Here is a 16,760-nt window from a genome sequence, read left to right on the forward strand (position 1 = left end):
GGTATATGCAATTATTCATAACAACAACATCAAACAACAATAAAAAATCCACTATATTCCCACAAGTGCCAAGTGGGGTCTGAAAAAGGTACTGCGTCGTATGCAGGCAGAACTTACCCCTGTATGCATAGTAATACTTAATATTGTGGGTGAGTTCAGCACTTTCTGTTGATAAATATTTACAGGAAAACGAAGAAGGAAAACCACAAACTCACAACAAAATTGACTCCTCCGAAAATTATGTACACTCTGATTACTTTTTATATATTTTGCATCAAACATGCTGAGAACAAGAAAAAAAATCTAGCTAAACTAAGTTGATATGATGTACAACAGAGAGAAGGTACTTCATCTGGTTTTGAAAAAAAAGCATCACGATTCATCTTCTGATTCTGAAGTCTCTACTTGCTGTACTGAAGTCTCTACTTGCACTGCTGGACCTTCAATTGTACCAACAACTCGTCCTTGCCCAGGTTGAAGAATACTCCCAACTAAAAAAGTAAATTAAATGGGTTATGCATATACCAAACTAAAATATGAAGGTGCTTTTCTTCTATAATTATAGGATGGATAAATACTGATGTCCACCCTGAAATAGCTTGTGGAAACAAACATAAGACGAAGGGAATCTGTTACTATAAGAAAGAATCACCTGATAATAAACTTTTGGCAAGAAGCATCTGAGCAAACTGGATTTCTGTTTGGTGGGTGCTAATAAATTTGGCCTGCAAATTATATTTCTATAAGACAATCTGAATTTACGATTAAAAATTCCTTAAGAAGCTGCAGTTACACAATACATATAAGAGACAAACTACTGATCAAAAACCTTAAGCAGTCGTTTTGACTTACATGCACAAGCACAGTTTCATCCAACCTTACTCTGGAATTTATGAAAATCTTTGAAAAAGAGCCAAAGCATCAAGTGACAGAATGTTACATCCTAGTAAATTGAATTAGATTACATTTTACATAACGTTAAATTAATCGGCAAGTTGCATCAACACATTTCAAAGTCAAATTTATGACATACAATAATAGATAACTTTTACCAGTACTCCATGAAATAATTCCAAAATATTATCCAGTCTTCCTTGATGTCTCATGAGGAAAGGGCGCAGATGGTTTGTGTACAATTGCTTAGCACCCTGTGTAACACCAAAGAAGTGCATCACTTTCCAAAAATCCATTTTCAGTGAAATGGTAAGTATAAACTTCAAGCTAAAGCTACATCATTAACTCTAATTAAGCAGTTCAGCAGAATTCACCTCAAAAGCAGCTAGATATTTTTTTATTTGGCCTGACACGCTCGCAAGTGTGTTGAGATTAGGACATTTTAATGCTAATTTTAAAAAAAGTCACAGAAGGCCCCCCATGATGATTATTTTTTTTTTTAAACTTAGTTCACTATCCTCGCCATTCTCTATTTTCCACTGTCTGCCAGATTCACTAGCTTCCCCTCACCCACCCGCCACCCACTCATCTCTCAACCATCCTTAGACTCCGCCTTCCTTGACGCCGGTGTGAAACCTAAGCTGCATGTTCCTTTTCTCTTGTTTGAAACCTACACTACACCTACTTCCTCTATCTTCTCCTCCCAAACGTGTTATTCTTCTATCCTTCCTCGGTTTTCTCTCACCAGCAGAATCAACAATTGGCTTTCATATGGAAAGAGTATCCAATTAGAAGTAGTAAGCTCCCAAAGTCATAGTCTTTGTAACGGTAAAGAGGTGCTGGCTATATTTCCCAAGCACTTACCTTTTGAAATGGGCAGGATATATTCAGGAGATATAAACCATGATAGTGAAATTGTTTTACATCCATCCTCCCCAAAGCAGGTAAGCAAAATGGAAAGGGAAGAAAAAGATAAAACTTCAAGAAACAGAAATATCTGTTGAACTCACATCAGCAGATGGAAGTTGAAGCCAAACAAGAAATGCGAACTTCACATGATAGTATAGTGGGAACCTATGAAATAAGACAAAGCTCTTCCATGTTACTTTGGTATTCCCAAAATAACCTCATTTAAACACATTACTGGCTATAAAAAAAATTAGAAAAAGGAAGTGAAAGTAGTCACCAGTAGAGAAATTTATCCGTGAATGCTTCAAGAATACTGAAAGATCCATATGCTGCAAGCAGAGAGAGGGAGAGTAGGTTATGCTTGACTGAACAGAGACATATGGGCGAGATAATTACAATAACCTAAAAGTCTAACTAGTTACCGTGAGGCCTCCAATCCACAGTGATTAGGCCTTGAATTGGTTAAGCATAAGCCACCAGTAAAGCAAAGTATTCATGGAGTGAGGGTTTCTTTTATTATATTATTATTTACTTATTTTGTGTGTGTGTGTGTGTGGGTGGGTGGGGGGGGGGGTGAAAGAATCAGTGATGCCTATTATAGAATTATTTACTATGTCGAAAAATGTCATAAAACATATAATCATGAAGCATATGCATTGCTTAATTGCCTCCAAAAAGATGAAGTTAGTGTCAATCATAGAATCAATAACCAGAAGTGGAAGAAAAAGATAGACACCAATCTGTATCGACAGCCCAATTTCTGCTGAGGTTGTATATCAAATTAGGTGTCTTAGCAAGTATTGAGATATACAAGTGTAGCAACGCCATTCTTAAAAAAATGAGATGATTTAAAGGAAGATTTAACTTAAGTTCTTGTTGTGTAGACTCAATAGCTTCTTTTTATTGCTTTTCAAATGAAACTCTACAGGTTAATCGCCCAGCAATGATTTCACACGGTATTACGGAAAACAGAAGTACATATGAAACTCTTCTTTTGGTAAGGACATATAATAGAACTCTTAGCGGAGATACTTTGTGGTGAGAATATCTTAGTATCTTGTGGAGAAAAAAGGAATTTCAAGATTTTCAAAGCAAAACAATATTTGTAATGTTTTGAAAAGCATCATCACCTGCCCAGTACAGAAGCCATTTCTGTTGCTCGTTTTGATCCCTCATCTCAATTGCTTTGAAAGTAGAATAAACAGGCAAAAGAATGCCCACAGAACAGCTGCAAATACCTTTAAAAGTTTAACTAGAATCTTCCACTTTGCCAAATAATAAATGCAGCTAAAACATAGAATTCAGAATATCAATAAGAAACAAGGATTCTGAAATGGATATGAAACTTTTGCATCTGGCTCATCCCAAGCAACAGTGTAGAATTCCTTCTTAAACCTTAAAAGTGACTGTAGGCAAAGTCAATTGGATCATGAAAAGAAAATCTCCAAACTCGAATAAGAGCTCACCATGCAGTGCGGACAACAACATTAGTATTAAGCGGACTAAGAAGCAATTTTAACCCAACCTGCATCAAATGAAAGTGATGTGAGAGCAGAGAAGAAGAAAAATACAACACCTTCTGGATGCATGACATAAATGAAAGTTATAAGCGCAAGGATGACCAGTAATAGAAGAGTAGTTTTAGTGAAGCTTGAAAACAAAAACTTGTAAGACGGACATCAGGGCTGTAGAACATGACTGGTTGGCCAGTTCAAACACTTTTAAGACGGGGGGAAGTAGTTTAGGATACTCACAAATTTTACCTACTTGCCAAGTAACCATAACAAGCAAGAAGATCTAACAGATTACTGTCTGTTACGATATTTCCTCAGAATATTAAAGCATTACAAAAATGACAATACTCTATTTATGCTTCTAATGCCCTTCCCAATCTGAGAGGCATGAAGAAGAAGTGGAAGTAAAGATTGATACTCAAGTCATTCCCAAAATAGATAGTTTCAAGTATCTTGGGTCTATAATTCAAGGCAACTGGGAGATTGACGAGGATGTTACTCACCGCATTGGAGCGGGTTGGATGAGATGGAGGCTAGCTTCGAGGGTTTTATGCGATAAGAAAGTGCCGCCTAGACTTAAGGGCAAATTCTACAGGGTTGTGGTTAGACCGGCTATGTTGTATGAAGCTGAGTGCTGGCCCGTCAAGAAGTCCCATGTCCAGAATATAAGCGTAGCTGAAATGAGGATGTTGAGATGGATGTGTGGACATACTAGGAAAGACAAGATTAGGAATGAAGTTATTAAGGACAAGATTGGAGTGGCATCCGTGGAAGACAAGTTGCGGGAATCGAGGCTGCAATGGTTTGGGCATGTGAGGAGGAGAGACATAGATGCCCTGGTCAAGAGGTGTGAGAGGTTGGCCATGGCGGGCTTGAGGAAGGGCAGGGGTAGGACAAAGAAGTATTGAGGAGAGATGATTAGGCAGGACATGTCGGTGCTTCACCTAACCGAGGACATGACTAGCGATAAGAAAGTGTGAAGATCGAGGATTAAGGTGGTGGGTTGACAGGTAGTTGTGAGTTTCTCCTAGGTTTACCAGTAGTACTAACAATATTCTTGTTGTTGGTTGAAAGATACTTTCTTCTAGTTTGCTATTATATCTGGTACTTAGCAACCACGTCCATTGTTTTGAAAATTGCTACTCCTGATTATTACTATTTGATGCTACTTTTTCTCCGTTTTACTGGAAATTGTTGCTCCCTGATTGTTACTATTTGATGCTACTTTTTCTCCCCTTTTTCCTTATCGTCTTTTGTCTCCCTCTTCTTTCTTTCTTCCCCCTCTTTCTTTTTTGATTTGCACCGGGTGTCCGAGTCTCTTCGAGCCCCGACTAATCCCGGGGGTGCACAGGCCCTCGGCAAGGAGTTTCCCGCAAGTGCACCACGGTTAATTCAAGTTTTACCCAGTCCGATGGCCCTCAGAAATTGTTTGCACCCAGTAGGTATCGAACTTTCTCCCCCCTCTTTCTTCTTCTTCTTCCCTTTTCTTCCTTTCCACCTTTTCTTGAGCCAAGGGTCTATCGGAAATAACCTCTCTACCTCTCCAGGTAGGGGTAAGGTCTGCGTACACACTAACCTCCCAAGACCTCACCTGTAGGATTATACTGGGTAAGTTGTTGTTGTTGTTGTTGTTGCTACCCTTTCCAATCTGATCAATTCATTTATTTTATACTAATGTTGACACCTTTAGGGTCGTTTAGCATGAGGGATTGGAGATCGACTGGTTGGGATTTATCTACTCTAATCCCACCTTTGGCAGGCCAATCTGGAAAACCCTCACTGTCATCTACCGTGGGTGGGGGATCCCTCTGAAAGGCCAAATGTCAAAATAATCCTCTAATATAAGAGATTCTTCTGTTGTGTTTTTGATCCTTCATCTGACTTTTTAGTGAAATTCTTTCATTTAATTAGAGGCATATGGAAATGAAAAAATTAATCTGTATTTCTCTGGTGCATCATCCTTCATGCCAGACATGAAATAGAAATTCAATCCACACACTATTTCACTTATTCAATCTAATCCGGGAGGACTGGATACCTCTTTTCCTAATATAAGGACTGATATCCCACGAACCCTCAATCTAGTATTTCAAGGAAAATTGTTAGGTTGGATAGGTAATCGATGAAACATCCACAAGAAATTCATTAACATGCCTGACTTTAAAATGAAAAAAACATTTAAGAAAAGGGGGATTTATAATATGCAGCAGATGTTACATAGAAATGAGAATTCAAAAATGTAGATCATCCTAATTTTACACTGCCCATTAGTTTTTCAGATCTTGTGTACATTTCTGAGTCTTTCTGCGGTACAATGGGTGGTGTGTAAGTATATTAGACAATTTTTCTTTAGCTAAAAGGAGAGGAAAATTCAGGAAAGCAATAGAATCGTCTGAAACACTTCTAGTATATGTCTTATTTGGGAAAAAAGAGTAATCAGAGATGCTTTGAATGAAGATTAAACTCCCTATCTGAAACATTGGGCCAGAACTTTTGTATGTAAGTTGTAACACTCATTTTAGCACCTTCTTGGCCCGTTTGAATGAATATATCATTATTTAACTTATATATTAAAAAATTTGTTCAAAAAACACTAGGTAATTTCTTCCCATCTCCAAGCATTGGTAGACAGAGTTACCCGGTACACATGTGCATGCAAGTTGGCGAGTTGTTTGTAATTCGCCATTTATTAATGTATGGGTCAAAATCCGACCACACGTGGATTAGCGCTACCAGGGATGGTAAGAGGTCGACTAAGCCGTGGTCATACCCACGGGGTGTAATAACAAGGAAGACCTCGGCCACTGCCGAAATCGAGCCATCCCAAAAGCCTGTAGGGTGAAGTAAATATCGTGATATTTGAGGGAGGCGACGTGAAGGACAGTCAAGGGATGAAGGCATTCCGGTTAAAGACCGATGGAGAAAAGGGAATATTGATAGTATATATAGGAGGTAAGAAGACAAGAAAGGGAGCCTCTCCTCCTCCAAGGAAGGGAGACAGAAGAACAAAGAGAACCTCTGACAACCACAAAGTAAAAGTCTAGATCCTGGTGGCAAATCTTTGTAATCATCGTTGCTGAATCAATAATCAATAGCACCCCCCCCCCCTTTTCTTCTTCGCTCTTACATTACGGAACAATGCATCGAGAATGTAAGCTTGTCATTTATATTTGATATCTTTATAACATTAAAAAGAGTTATGAGCTTGATTATATTTTGTTCTCGTCTTTAGCATGCTTTGATCTAGAATTAATTCAGCTTCTCATTAATTAGTTTAACAAAAAGCTTAACACTTTTTGGTCAAACAATTTGGCGCCGTCTGTGGGGATTTCTTAGCCAAAATTTTAGTTTCCTTTAGATCTAAAACCAGCCAAGTATCACTCCCAGGCTGTCATAGCATCACCATCTCGGTATAAACACCAACTCGAAAAAGTGGTAGATAAGCTTTTGAGATAACCAAACCAATCTAGGTCAGGTCCCTACACGAAATAGAAATTATGCCCGATGTCTATGCAAAACCCACGCCTCATCTTTAGCGATAGGTTTGGCACGTCATATGCATGTTTAAAGCAGGATCACGGTCACTATGCACTTAGCATGACCGCACGGTCACTATGCACTTAGCATGACCGCACGGTCACTATGCACTTAACATGACCGCAATCCCATTTGACATATTCACCTTATATACCGGCATGTAATTCCACCCCTTAGGAAGAGACAATATCCTACTGTGTGATTCTTTGAAATAACGGGCATACCCTGCCTCATTTTCATACCCACACGCACCGTGTGATTTATGAGCAAAGTATGACATGTTTCCCTTATTGTTTGCACATATCGGATTGGGACTCGATCTCGATACCCCAACGGGCAAGGTAAGTCCAACCCATGAGAGGCCTAGACGCGACTAACGACGAAGCCGAACACGGCTGCCAAATCTGAAACCGTCATTCGAGCACGAGGCGAAGCGAGTGACCCTACAGCGCCGCACCCCCTCTCACCGTTTACCAGGCCAAGGTAACAAGCAATTTCGTTTGGGTTTAGCTTATCATGCTCCCTTTTTGGTTCAGAACAAGAACACGAGCGTTCTTAAAGGTACGCGAACAAGGAACGAACGCCACCAAAACACACCAGGAGAAGGTTCCGTACCATACCATCTCGCAAGCAATGACCGAGCAAAGCCCTCTAAGCCGTACCGCACTACAAATAATAGAAACGGCTCAGCACAGGTCGACTACTAAGAAACAATCTCCAGAACAAGAGACTGAGCAATGGGCCCATGAAACGCACAGTATTCCCCAATGAAAGCAAAGCTAAGCAGACTGGGACTCACCCATGAAACGCATAGTATTCCCCAATGAAAGCAAACTGAGCAGACTGGGACTCACCCAGGAAACGCACAGTACTCTCTAATGAAAGCAAAATTAAGCAAACCGGGACTCACCCCGACGCACGCATAAACAATACGGCGACGAGTAACATTCAATAAAAGTAATGCAACGGGTTACAATTCCGACCTCGCTCGAATTAACACCCTTACGGCCATCGACCATCGCCAAACGAAAGGAGAATTCGACCTCGCTCGAATTTACAAACGGGTTACAATTCCGACCTCGCTCGATAACACCTTTACGGCCATCGCCAAACGAAAGGAGAATTCGACCTCGCTCGAATTTACAAACGGGTTACAATTCCGACCTCGCTCGAATTAACACCCTTACGGCCATCGACCATCGCCAAACGAAAGGAAAATTCGACCTCGCTCGAATTTACAAACGGGTTACAATACCGACCTCGCTCGAATTAACACCCTTACGGCCATCGGCTATCGCCAAATGAAAGGAAAGTTCGACCTCGCTCGAATATATAAGTCAAAATTGACTTCACCCAAATTGGCAACTCTAAGTTCGACCTCGTTCGAATATATAAGTCAAAACTGACTTCGCCCAAATTGGCAACTCTAAGTTCGACCTTGCTCGAATATATAAGTCAAGACTGACTTCGCCCAAATTGGCAAGTCTAAGTTCGACCCCGTTCGAATACTTAAGTCAAGATTGACTTCGCCCAAGTTGGCAAGTCAATTCAACCTCATTCGAATAGACAAATCAAGGTTGATTCAGCCCAAGTTGGCAAATCAGAAGTCGACCTCGTCCGAACTTGCAGATCCGGGGCGACTCCATTCGAACTCACACCACGAAATCTGACTCAAATTTGATCCGAGCGAAGTCGGATTCCCAATTAAAAGTTCAGGGACTTGTCACGGAGAAATCCGAAGATCTTCTCCCCAAGAAAGAAAGTCAAAAGATACACAAACAAAGACGAAGCAACTATTTTATTCAAATGTACATGCGCAACAGTCGCACCTTACAAAAGGCCAAAGCAGGCCCTCAAGAAAAAGTTGAAACTAAACAACAAAAGAACAAAAAAAAAGTACAAATGTTGCGACAAAGTTTCACTCGGAGTCATCTCCACCGCCGTTCTCCACATCATCATCATCATCATCAGAAAGTCCATCCTCAACCTCAACGCCCTCACCAGCCTCCGATGTCGCAGGGTCGTAACCGCAAAAATACGAGCCTCGCATGCCTTCGCCCGAGCATCTTCAAAGGCGGCCTCAAGGATACTCCCTGCCTCCCACAAACCCTTGTATATATCACGTTGGGCCTCGACATGGACCCATAACTCATACAAGCAGCGGGGGACAGCGACAGAGGCAGAATCGATCTGAGCCAATAGTTGCGCCTTCTCGGCCTCTAGAGTTGCGACCCGGTCTCCTAGGCTCGAAGCTTCGCGGTCAATTTCACCAATACGTTACTCGAGTCATGCCTCCCTCAGTGTGATCGTCGCCCTCTCAGTTTCCTGCTCAGACTTGAGGACACGAATGGTGTCCTCTAGCGTCGCCGCCCTCGCCAAAGCCAACACTCGAGCATCCTCGGCTCTCTCCATCTCGGCCACTTTCTTTTCTAGTTCGGCCACCTTCTCCGCCCATTCTACACTCAGAGTGTCGACCTTAGTAGCATTTTGCTCAAGCTCAGCTCGTAAAGATAGTACATTCGCCTGAAAGTCCTCGCACTTCGCGGCAATCCCTTTGCCCACCTCGAGCTCTTCGTCCTTGGCATGGAGCAACTCCTCAAGCTCACTGCATCTGCGGATAGACCGCATCAGTTCCTCATCTCTTTTCTTCAACTCCTCCCTGGTAGACTAGGTACTAGCGCCCGCTCTGAGCTGCTAGTGCATCTCACGGCATCTGTTGCGATACCGCCGATACTTCTCGGCCATTTTCAGAAAAATCTTGGCTCGCGTCTCAGCCCTGCGAGCACTCTCGATCTCCAGCATGTAAGTCTAAAAAAAAGAGAGGGAAGAAAGAGTCAGTGTAAAAACAAAGGTCACAAAACGAAGAAACCAAAAGGGGACTTAAGGCCATCGCGGCCACACCGCGTGACAACCCAGAATCGTTGACCTCCTGAAGGGATTCGCTCTCAGCGGCGGAGCATAGAAGATCGAACTGTGGCACCAAATCAACCGTGTCTTGCAACAGGTTGAGATCCGATGGAATTTCGAGTATTCGGGAAGGGCCTTCCGCTCTTACCACAGTTCGGGTAAAACCCTCCTCGAATATCCTCATGTTCTCAGGGTCAATGTCGGATTCGGATTCATAATCCTCAACCATGACACCTTTCCCCCCTCTCATTGGCCGAAGAAGGGGTGTTGTTCGGCCGAGATGACGAAGGCCTGCTCGGAACAACAATATCAGCCTTAGAACTTCGTCCCTCCGTCACAGTAGCCTCTTGAACGCTTGCAACGGGAGTCGCCTCCATATCCAGGTTGGCACCACCACCGATCTCGGGCGCCGTCGAAACAAGGTCGCCCCTCGAGGGTGTTTCGGCTAAAGAAGCCCCTTCCAACACTACCCTTCGCCTCTTCGACGGGGCCTCTCCACTACCGACGCGGGAAGATTCGCTCGTTGAACGAACTGCGAGAACCGGAGTCTCCGGTTGAGGAGTAACCTCCAAGCGCACGGTTTCGACTGCGGGCACAGGCCAGGCAGTAGCTTTTGGTGCAGGCCGAGCAGAGGGCACCGGTTGACAGAATGCGAGCGGAGGAGCCCTCCTCCTTCTTACTCCTCTCCGACCTGTCAATAAGGAGGAATTCGATCATATAATGACAAAGTTGAAGAAACTATGAAACAAAGAACAAAGCAAAACTACGACGAGCCAACTCACCAGTAAGAGGCTTGCACCCAAACTTCTCATGGAAAGGCGCCCACTCATGAATCCTCATCGTGTCGGGGAGAATTGCGCTGACCCATTCGCGGATATCGACGACCAGCGAGGGAGGTAGTCTCTCGGCTGCAAAAATAAAGCAACTCCTCAGTGAAGTCGTGAATAGGAGACGACTGATGACCGTCTTAAGAAAAATTGCATAAAGTAAACAGGAAAACTCACGAGCGAAGTTCCACGTCTCAAGAAACACTGCAGGGTTCGACACGATATGCCTTATTCAGACATAGAAATAACTCTCCCAAAAGCGGCGGTTAGCCTTATCGTCCATCTTCACCACCAAACTCTTGGTCCCTCGATGACGCATATGGATCATCGTACCTCGAAGAAAATGGGGGGCAAAGAGGTGAAGCATGTGTCCTAGGGAGATTCCTCGACCGGCCAGCTCTGCGTACTTGATAAGCATAAGAAAGAGCTTGTACGCGTACGGAGAGAGTTGGGTCGGGCACACCTCATAGTAACGGCAAAAATCCACCACCAAGGAAGGGGAAGCGTGTACCCAATAACAAAGGGATACGCGTAAAACGCGCAGTAGCCCTGGAGGTGCAAATGCACTATATCCTTATCCGCCGGCACCATTTCAATATGAACGGGAATCCCCCATTTGGCTTTAAACGTTGTGATCGCCTCAGCATCCATCGTGGAAGGAACGGGCTTCGGTTCATCTCCGATGGGGCTGTTGAAATAGGTCCTCGCCTTCCCCGGGCGGGGAACCACCTCATCCACCGATGGAAACCCCTCATCTTCCACCACTTCCACTCCCTCTTCTAGTAGGGATACGTCATTCTCCGGCACCGGAGCACCTACAACTCTGTCAGAATGGGAAGAAGAACTAGCCATTTGTTTTCTTTGATCAAAAGAAACGAAGATGATGAAACAAATAGATGATGGCCACAACGAATCTTAGCAGAGGCAGAAATATGAAAGATTAAAGAAAGAGGAGAAGATTTGCGAAATTCTCCCTTAAGCAATCGGAAAACGTAACCTTCAAATGAGAGGGTTCCCCCCTTATTTATAGGGATATAAATGTCCCGAGCAGGAAAACCAAGAGCTGCCAGTTAGAAAACGGAAAAGGTAGGGGAAACGATACAACACCTAGAAAACGTGCGCGATAATGACGCATGGGGAATATTGATGACATCTTGAACTGACGTGACGGTTCAATCTTGAACTGACATAACGGTCCAACGCGATCCTCGAAGCGTCACGTCGCTGCCTCGCCATGAGGTCCTCGGCCCTCGCATAAAGCATTCAGATTTCTCCCGATTTTTGAATCAACTGACGGAGGGACCCCAACGGACGGAGGGACTAACTGTATGGATCAAAATCTGACCACACGTGGATTAGCGCTAACAGGGATGGTAAGAGGTCGACTAAGCTGTGGTCATACCCACGGGGTGTAATAACAACAAAGACCTCGGCCACTGCCGAGATCGAGCCATCCCAAAAGCCTGTAGGGTGAAGTAAAAATCGTGATATTTGAGGGAGGCGACGTGAAGGACAGTCAAGGGATGAAGGCATTCCGATTAAGGACCGATGGACAAAAGGGAATACTGATAGTATATTTAGTAGGTAAGAAGATAAGAAAGGGGATCTCTCCTCCTCCAAGGAAGGGAGACAGAAGAACAAAGAGAACCTCTGACAACCACAAAATAAAAGTCTAGATCCTTGTTGCAAATCTTTGTAATCATCGTTGTTGAATCAATAAAGGCAGATCCCTTAGCTATCAATAGCACCCCCCCCCCATCCTTTTCTTCTTTGCTCTTACATTACGGAACAATGCATTGAGAATGTAAGCTTGTCATTTATATTTGATATCTTTATAACATTAAAAAGAGTTATGAGCTTGATTATATTTTGTTCTCGTCTTTAGCATGCTTTGATCTAGAGTTAATTATCATTGGCTAAGATTTATCCTTCTCTTCTCATTAATTAGTTTAACAAAAAGCTTAACACTTTTTGGTCAAACAATTAACAAAAAGAAGAGTTGTTGTAACTGGGAGAATATACTGACGATAAGTCGATAAGTATCTTTCAATATTCTGATAAATCGAAGCATCAGCATATACTAAACCTCTTAATTGCTAATGATCCTGCAACGAATCCCAGTTAGATTAAAAGCACCCTAATTTATATATGAAATATAGTACGGATCAGAACGGGCAGCAAAAAGGATAGTTACTATACGCAACTACACATCCTAAATATGTGAGTGTGTGAAAACTTCAGAGATTGAGAGACTATACCTCGCTGGAGAGATTTGAGGCAAACATCGCCATTCCTGCCATTCCCGGAAAGGGGAGCTTTTTTTCAGTTCCGGCAATCGTCTGGCAAATTTGAGTACCAATACTGCGATCTATTGACTTTTTGTGGAACTACACATAACCCCTTCAGTCTATGAAAATTCACTCCAGCCCTTTTTCTTTCTTAATTTGTAGCTCTAACCTCTTGCTTAACCAATGTTGTCATACGGCCATGTTTGTTTTTCTTAAGATTAAGATTCTAAGACATAAAAATCTCAATGCACACCTAAATATTAAGATTAAGACGTATAAATCAAATATATTTCAGTATTTAGATCTATAATCATATTCAAATATCTTAATCTTAATACACATCAATATTTAGATATTTAATCTGGAAAACTTATTCTAAATAATATACTATTAATCAACTGGCTTGCTTCGAGTGGGTACTTGACACATGGTCAAAAGCAAAAAGAACATAATACTATTATTATTTTTTTTGGAAAACTACCAGTTATGTCCATTTATAAGTAGCTCAATATAAAAATTGGTCAATTCCTAAAATATTACTAATATTAGCCAATTAGCTATTTGTAGCAAAAAAAATCAAATATTTGCTTTCTTTTGAGTGGGTGCTATTAGAATAGATTCGGTAGATCTTAAGGAGCTTGAATCTCAGTTTGGGGACGATTTGGTGAAGTTTTGAGGTGGTTTGAATTGAAAATTCGAAGTAAAAACTAAATATGAAAAAAATGATATATGTATCACATTGTATATCATTTGTGTATCACATATGTATCATATTTCTATCAATTGTGTATCAAATGTATATCCATGTATACTCGTTTGTGAGATACACGCGTGATACATGTTTGATACATGTGTCGTAGAAGAATTTTTTGAACTCGATTTCATTACGAATTTTGATACAAAACCAGTCCAAATCACCTCCAATCTTCCTCAAATTTTATATATTGACTTATCTATATGTTTTTAATAAATTGCAACTATACCCATTAAAAAATTACTTTTTTGTTTAGATTTTTGGAATATTGTATATATTTTTTTGTATTTTTTCACCTTATTTGCTACCTCATCCATGAAATTTTCTTTCCGTCTTGTATCTAATGTTGCTAATCACACTTAAAATATATGGAAGGTGATTTTTGCATGTGATTCTTTGAGAGAAAGAACCTTATTTATTTGATTTTTCAATTTTTATATGTGTTTGACTAGTTTTGGTAAGTCTATGACTAATGGCTAGAGGTTGGTAAGTTGAACCTTATTTGGAATATTTGTCTAAGTTTCCCTACTTTTTTATGCACACAATAACTATGTTTTATAAATCAATTGCCAATTGATTAGTTATATATTAGAGAAAATAATAAAATTGGTCCTTAATGTATTGGGTTGGACTATAGCCCTTATTGTATACTAATCAATAACAAATAATTGTTCTTGATGTATAAAAGTCTATACTTTTGTTTCAAAACTCTTAAACTAGCTGTAACCTTTAAATTTTTGTTAAAACTAATCAACTTCACTTGCTAGTATTTTCAGGTGACACGAAAAGACCAATAAATAAATAAAATAAAACCTTTCTTTCAATCCCAAATTCGACAAAGGTTTCTATTTTTTAAAAATGTAAAATCACTTATTTTCATCTGATGTTTGATAGTGCTAAAATCAATGCGAAGTTTAATATTTTTTGTGGGTTTATTTGATTGTTAATAAAACTCTCTAACTGTTATAAAACAATAAAAGAAGAAGAGTATTGCAGAGAAAAGTACGGAGAGAGAATTCTTATTGATTTGGGATCAATTACAATGGAATAGAACCCCCTCTATTTATAGGGAAAAGTGACTTAGCCACCAAGTAACAAACCCTAAATCTCTCTAAAATATAGACATTCACCATAAATAAAATACTATTTATAACATTCCCCCTTAAATGTCTATTCAACAGATAATGTACCTCGTTAAAATCTTAACTAAATAAAACCAAGTGGAAAAAATCTAGAGAAGGAAAAAGAGTACACATATCTAACAATACGTTTTTTGGTTGCCTCGTTAAAAACCTTGCAAGGAAAATCCAGTGGGACAAAACCTTGTACGGAAAAAAGAGTACAATGCGTATTGATCACGCTCAACTCTAGTCCTAAAAAGGATAAGCGGTCGCTGCAAATATAATCCGGTCTAAAAGTTCGGAGTCGAATCCCATAGAGAACTAAGACTTAGTTGTATCTATTTAATATCACTAAGAAGACAAGATTGAACAATTTTCTCAATTATAAAAATTGAGATTTATATTTCTAACTAATTAACTAGCAAATACTACAAAGCGGTAAAATTATCAACTAACGAGACAAAGGGTTGGAGACTAAATTAAGGAAGTCTAGAGTTATGATTTCCCCAATTGTCGTAATCCTTCTAGCCATGTTCCGTACAATTTGCCAATATATTCTCTACTGATCGTGAGCACTTTAGGTGCCGTAATTCTCTCTCGAGCAACCACAACAATTTACTAGACATATTCTCTCGAACTACGCTAGTTGGCTTTATCTAACCGCTCATTATGACCACGTCAAGGCTTTGTTATTTCTAAACCTGCCTTTAAACCCATTGTATTGATTTCTCATATACGTTAGGAGTGACGTTGTTCAACAACCGCCTAAATATGTATCCTTTCTCAAGCAACATATAATAAATAGACACAGTCAATCGATGGCCAGTCAATCAACAACAATAAACACGTAGTTGAACAAGTAGAGAAATCCAATGGTTCAATTATATAAAAACATAACAAGAATTTATCCTACAAAAGGTTCTATCAAAACCCTAGATAACAAATTAGCTATTCATAATAGTATGTAAAATTAAAATACTAAAAGTCATAATCAATAATGAAAAATAGGAAGGGGAAGGAAAAACTCGTAGAAGAATTCCTCCCCCTGCACCGATTGTGTCTTTGCCTCATTAGGTCAAATCCGTGTCCAAAATCGGTCTCCTCCTGCCTCTTTAGGTCTAAATTATGTCAAAAGTGTGTCCAACCTCTTAAAATACCGTTTTCCCATGTATATATACCAAGTAGGGTCGGACCCAAATAATTATACCTTCTCCTACGCGAAAAAAGACAAATTTTTCAGGTCTGGACGACCGCGGTCAACTGCAGTACGGGCGCGGTACATTGCAAGGCTACTGTTTTTGTCCGCGTCAGGTCCGCGGTCGCGATTTAGACTGAATTTTTCACTCTGTTTCATTTGGAATTTGAAAAAACATAAAACATTAAAGTTATATCCCTTTGAGTTAGCTTTCCACCCATATATTGTGGAGCCCAAATGGAGTTTTGACCAAAAAGTTATATATATTTTACTATACAGTGCACAATATGCCTACTCGATTCTTCGTTTTGTTGCTCTATCATCCGTTGAACCCCGAATACGATCTCGACTTAATTTCTTGGTCTTTTACTCAGACTTCAAAGCTCTAAATCACTTGTTCCATAATATCTATATAGCTTGGAATCACTCCTACAAGGCATAAAATATATTGTTAGTGCAAAACACTAGCGATTAAAGCGCAAACTCAACTAAAGTGCAGTAAATTTGAGTGTAATAGGCGACTAAAAATACGTAATTATAGCCTATCATCACGTATTAACTCCCCCTGATAAGAGCATCAATTCAGATATTTGAGTCTTTGCATTCCAATTTTGTGCACCATCTTCGAAAATTATTGGAATAGATTCGATAAATAAATCAGTCATATTAACTTGAATAAATTTATTTCACCTTGAAATCATCATTCCTGATGTAAGCACGTGATTTTTGCTTCACGGACAATCGCTCCAAAAGAAAATAAAAATAGTGGCAAAAGGCTTCGCTGTACAATTTTTCGGTCTTTCCGTGACATGTT

The 16,760-nt window shown here is 40.4% G+C and overlaps 1 protein-coding gene across 1 annotated transcript; it reads right to left on the reverse strand.

Annotated features, from left to right (window-relative positions):
- Window positions 1-29: 29 nt before the first annotated feature.
- On the reverse strand, window positions 30-13,126 carry LOC104214453 (HVA22-like protein k). The gene is made up of 8 exons (XM_009764114.2): window positions 12,847-13,126; window positions 3,270-3,328; window positions 2,934-3,031; window positions 2,081-2,132; window positions 1,905-1,968; window positions 1,053-1,148; window positions 653-725; window positions 30-491 (listed from the first exon to the last, which is right to left on the reverse strand). Exons 1-8 carry the CDS (start codon window positions 12,886-12,888, stop codon window positions 373-375), a joined length of 603 nt encoding a protein of 200 aa, XP_009762416.1. The 5' UTR covers window positions 12,889-13,126; the 3' UTR covers window positions 30-372.
- Window positions 13,127-16,760: the final 3,634 nt, after the last annotated feature.

Source organism: Nicotiana sylvestris, chromosome 3 (genome assembly GCF_000393655.2).
Source record: "Nicotiana sylvestris chromosome 3, ASM39365v2, whole genome shotgun sequence".
NCBI classification, from domain to species: Eukaryota; Viridiplantae; Streptophyta; class Magnoliopsida; order Solanales; family Solanaceae; genus Nicotiana; species Nicotiana sylvestris.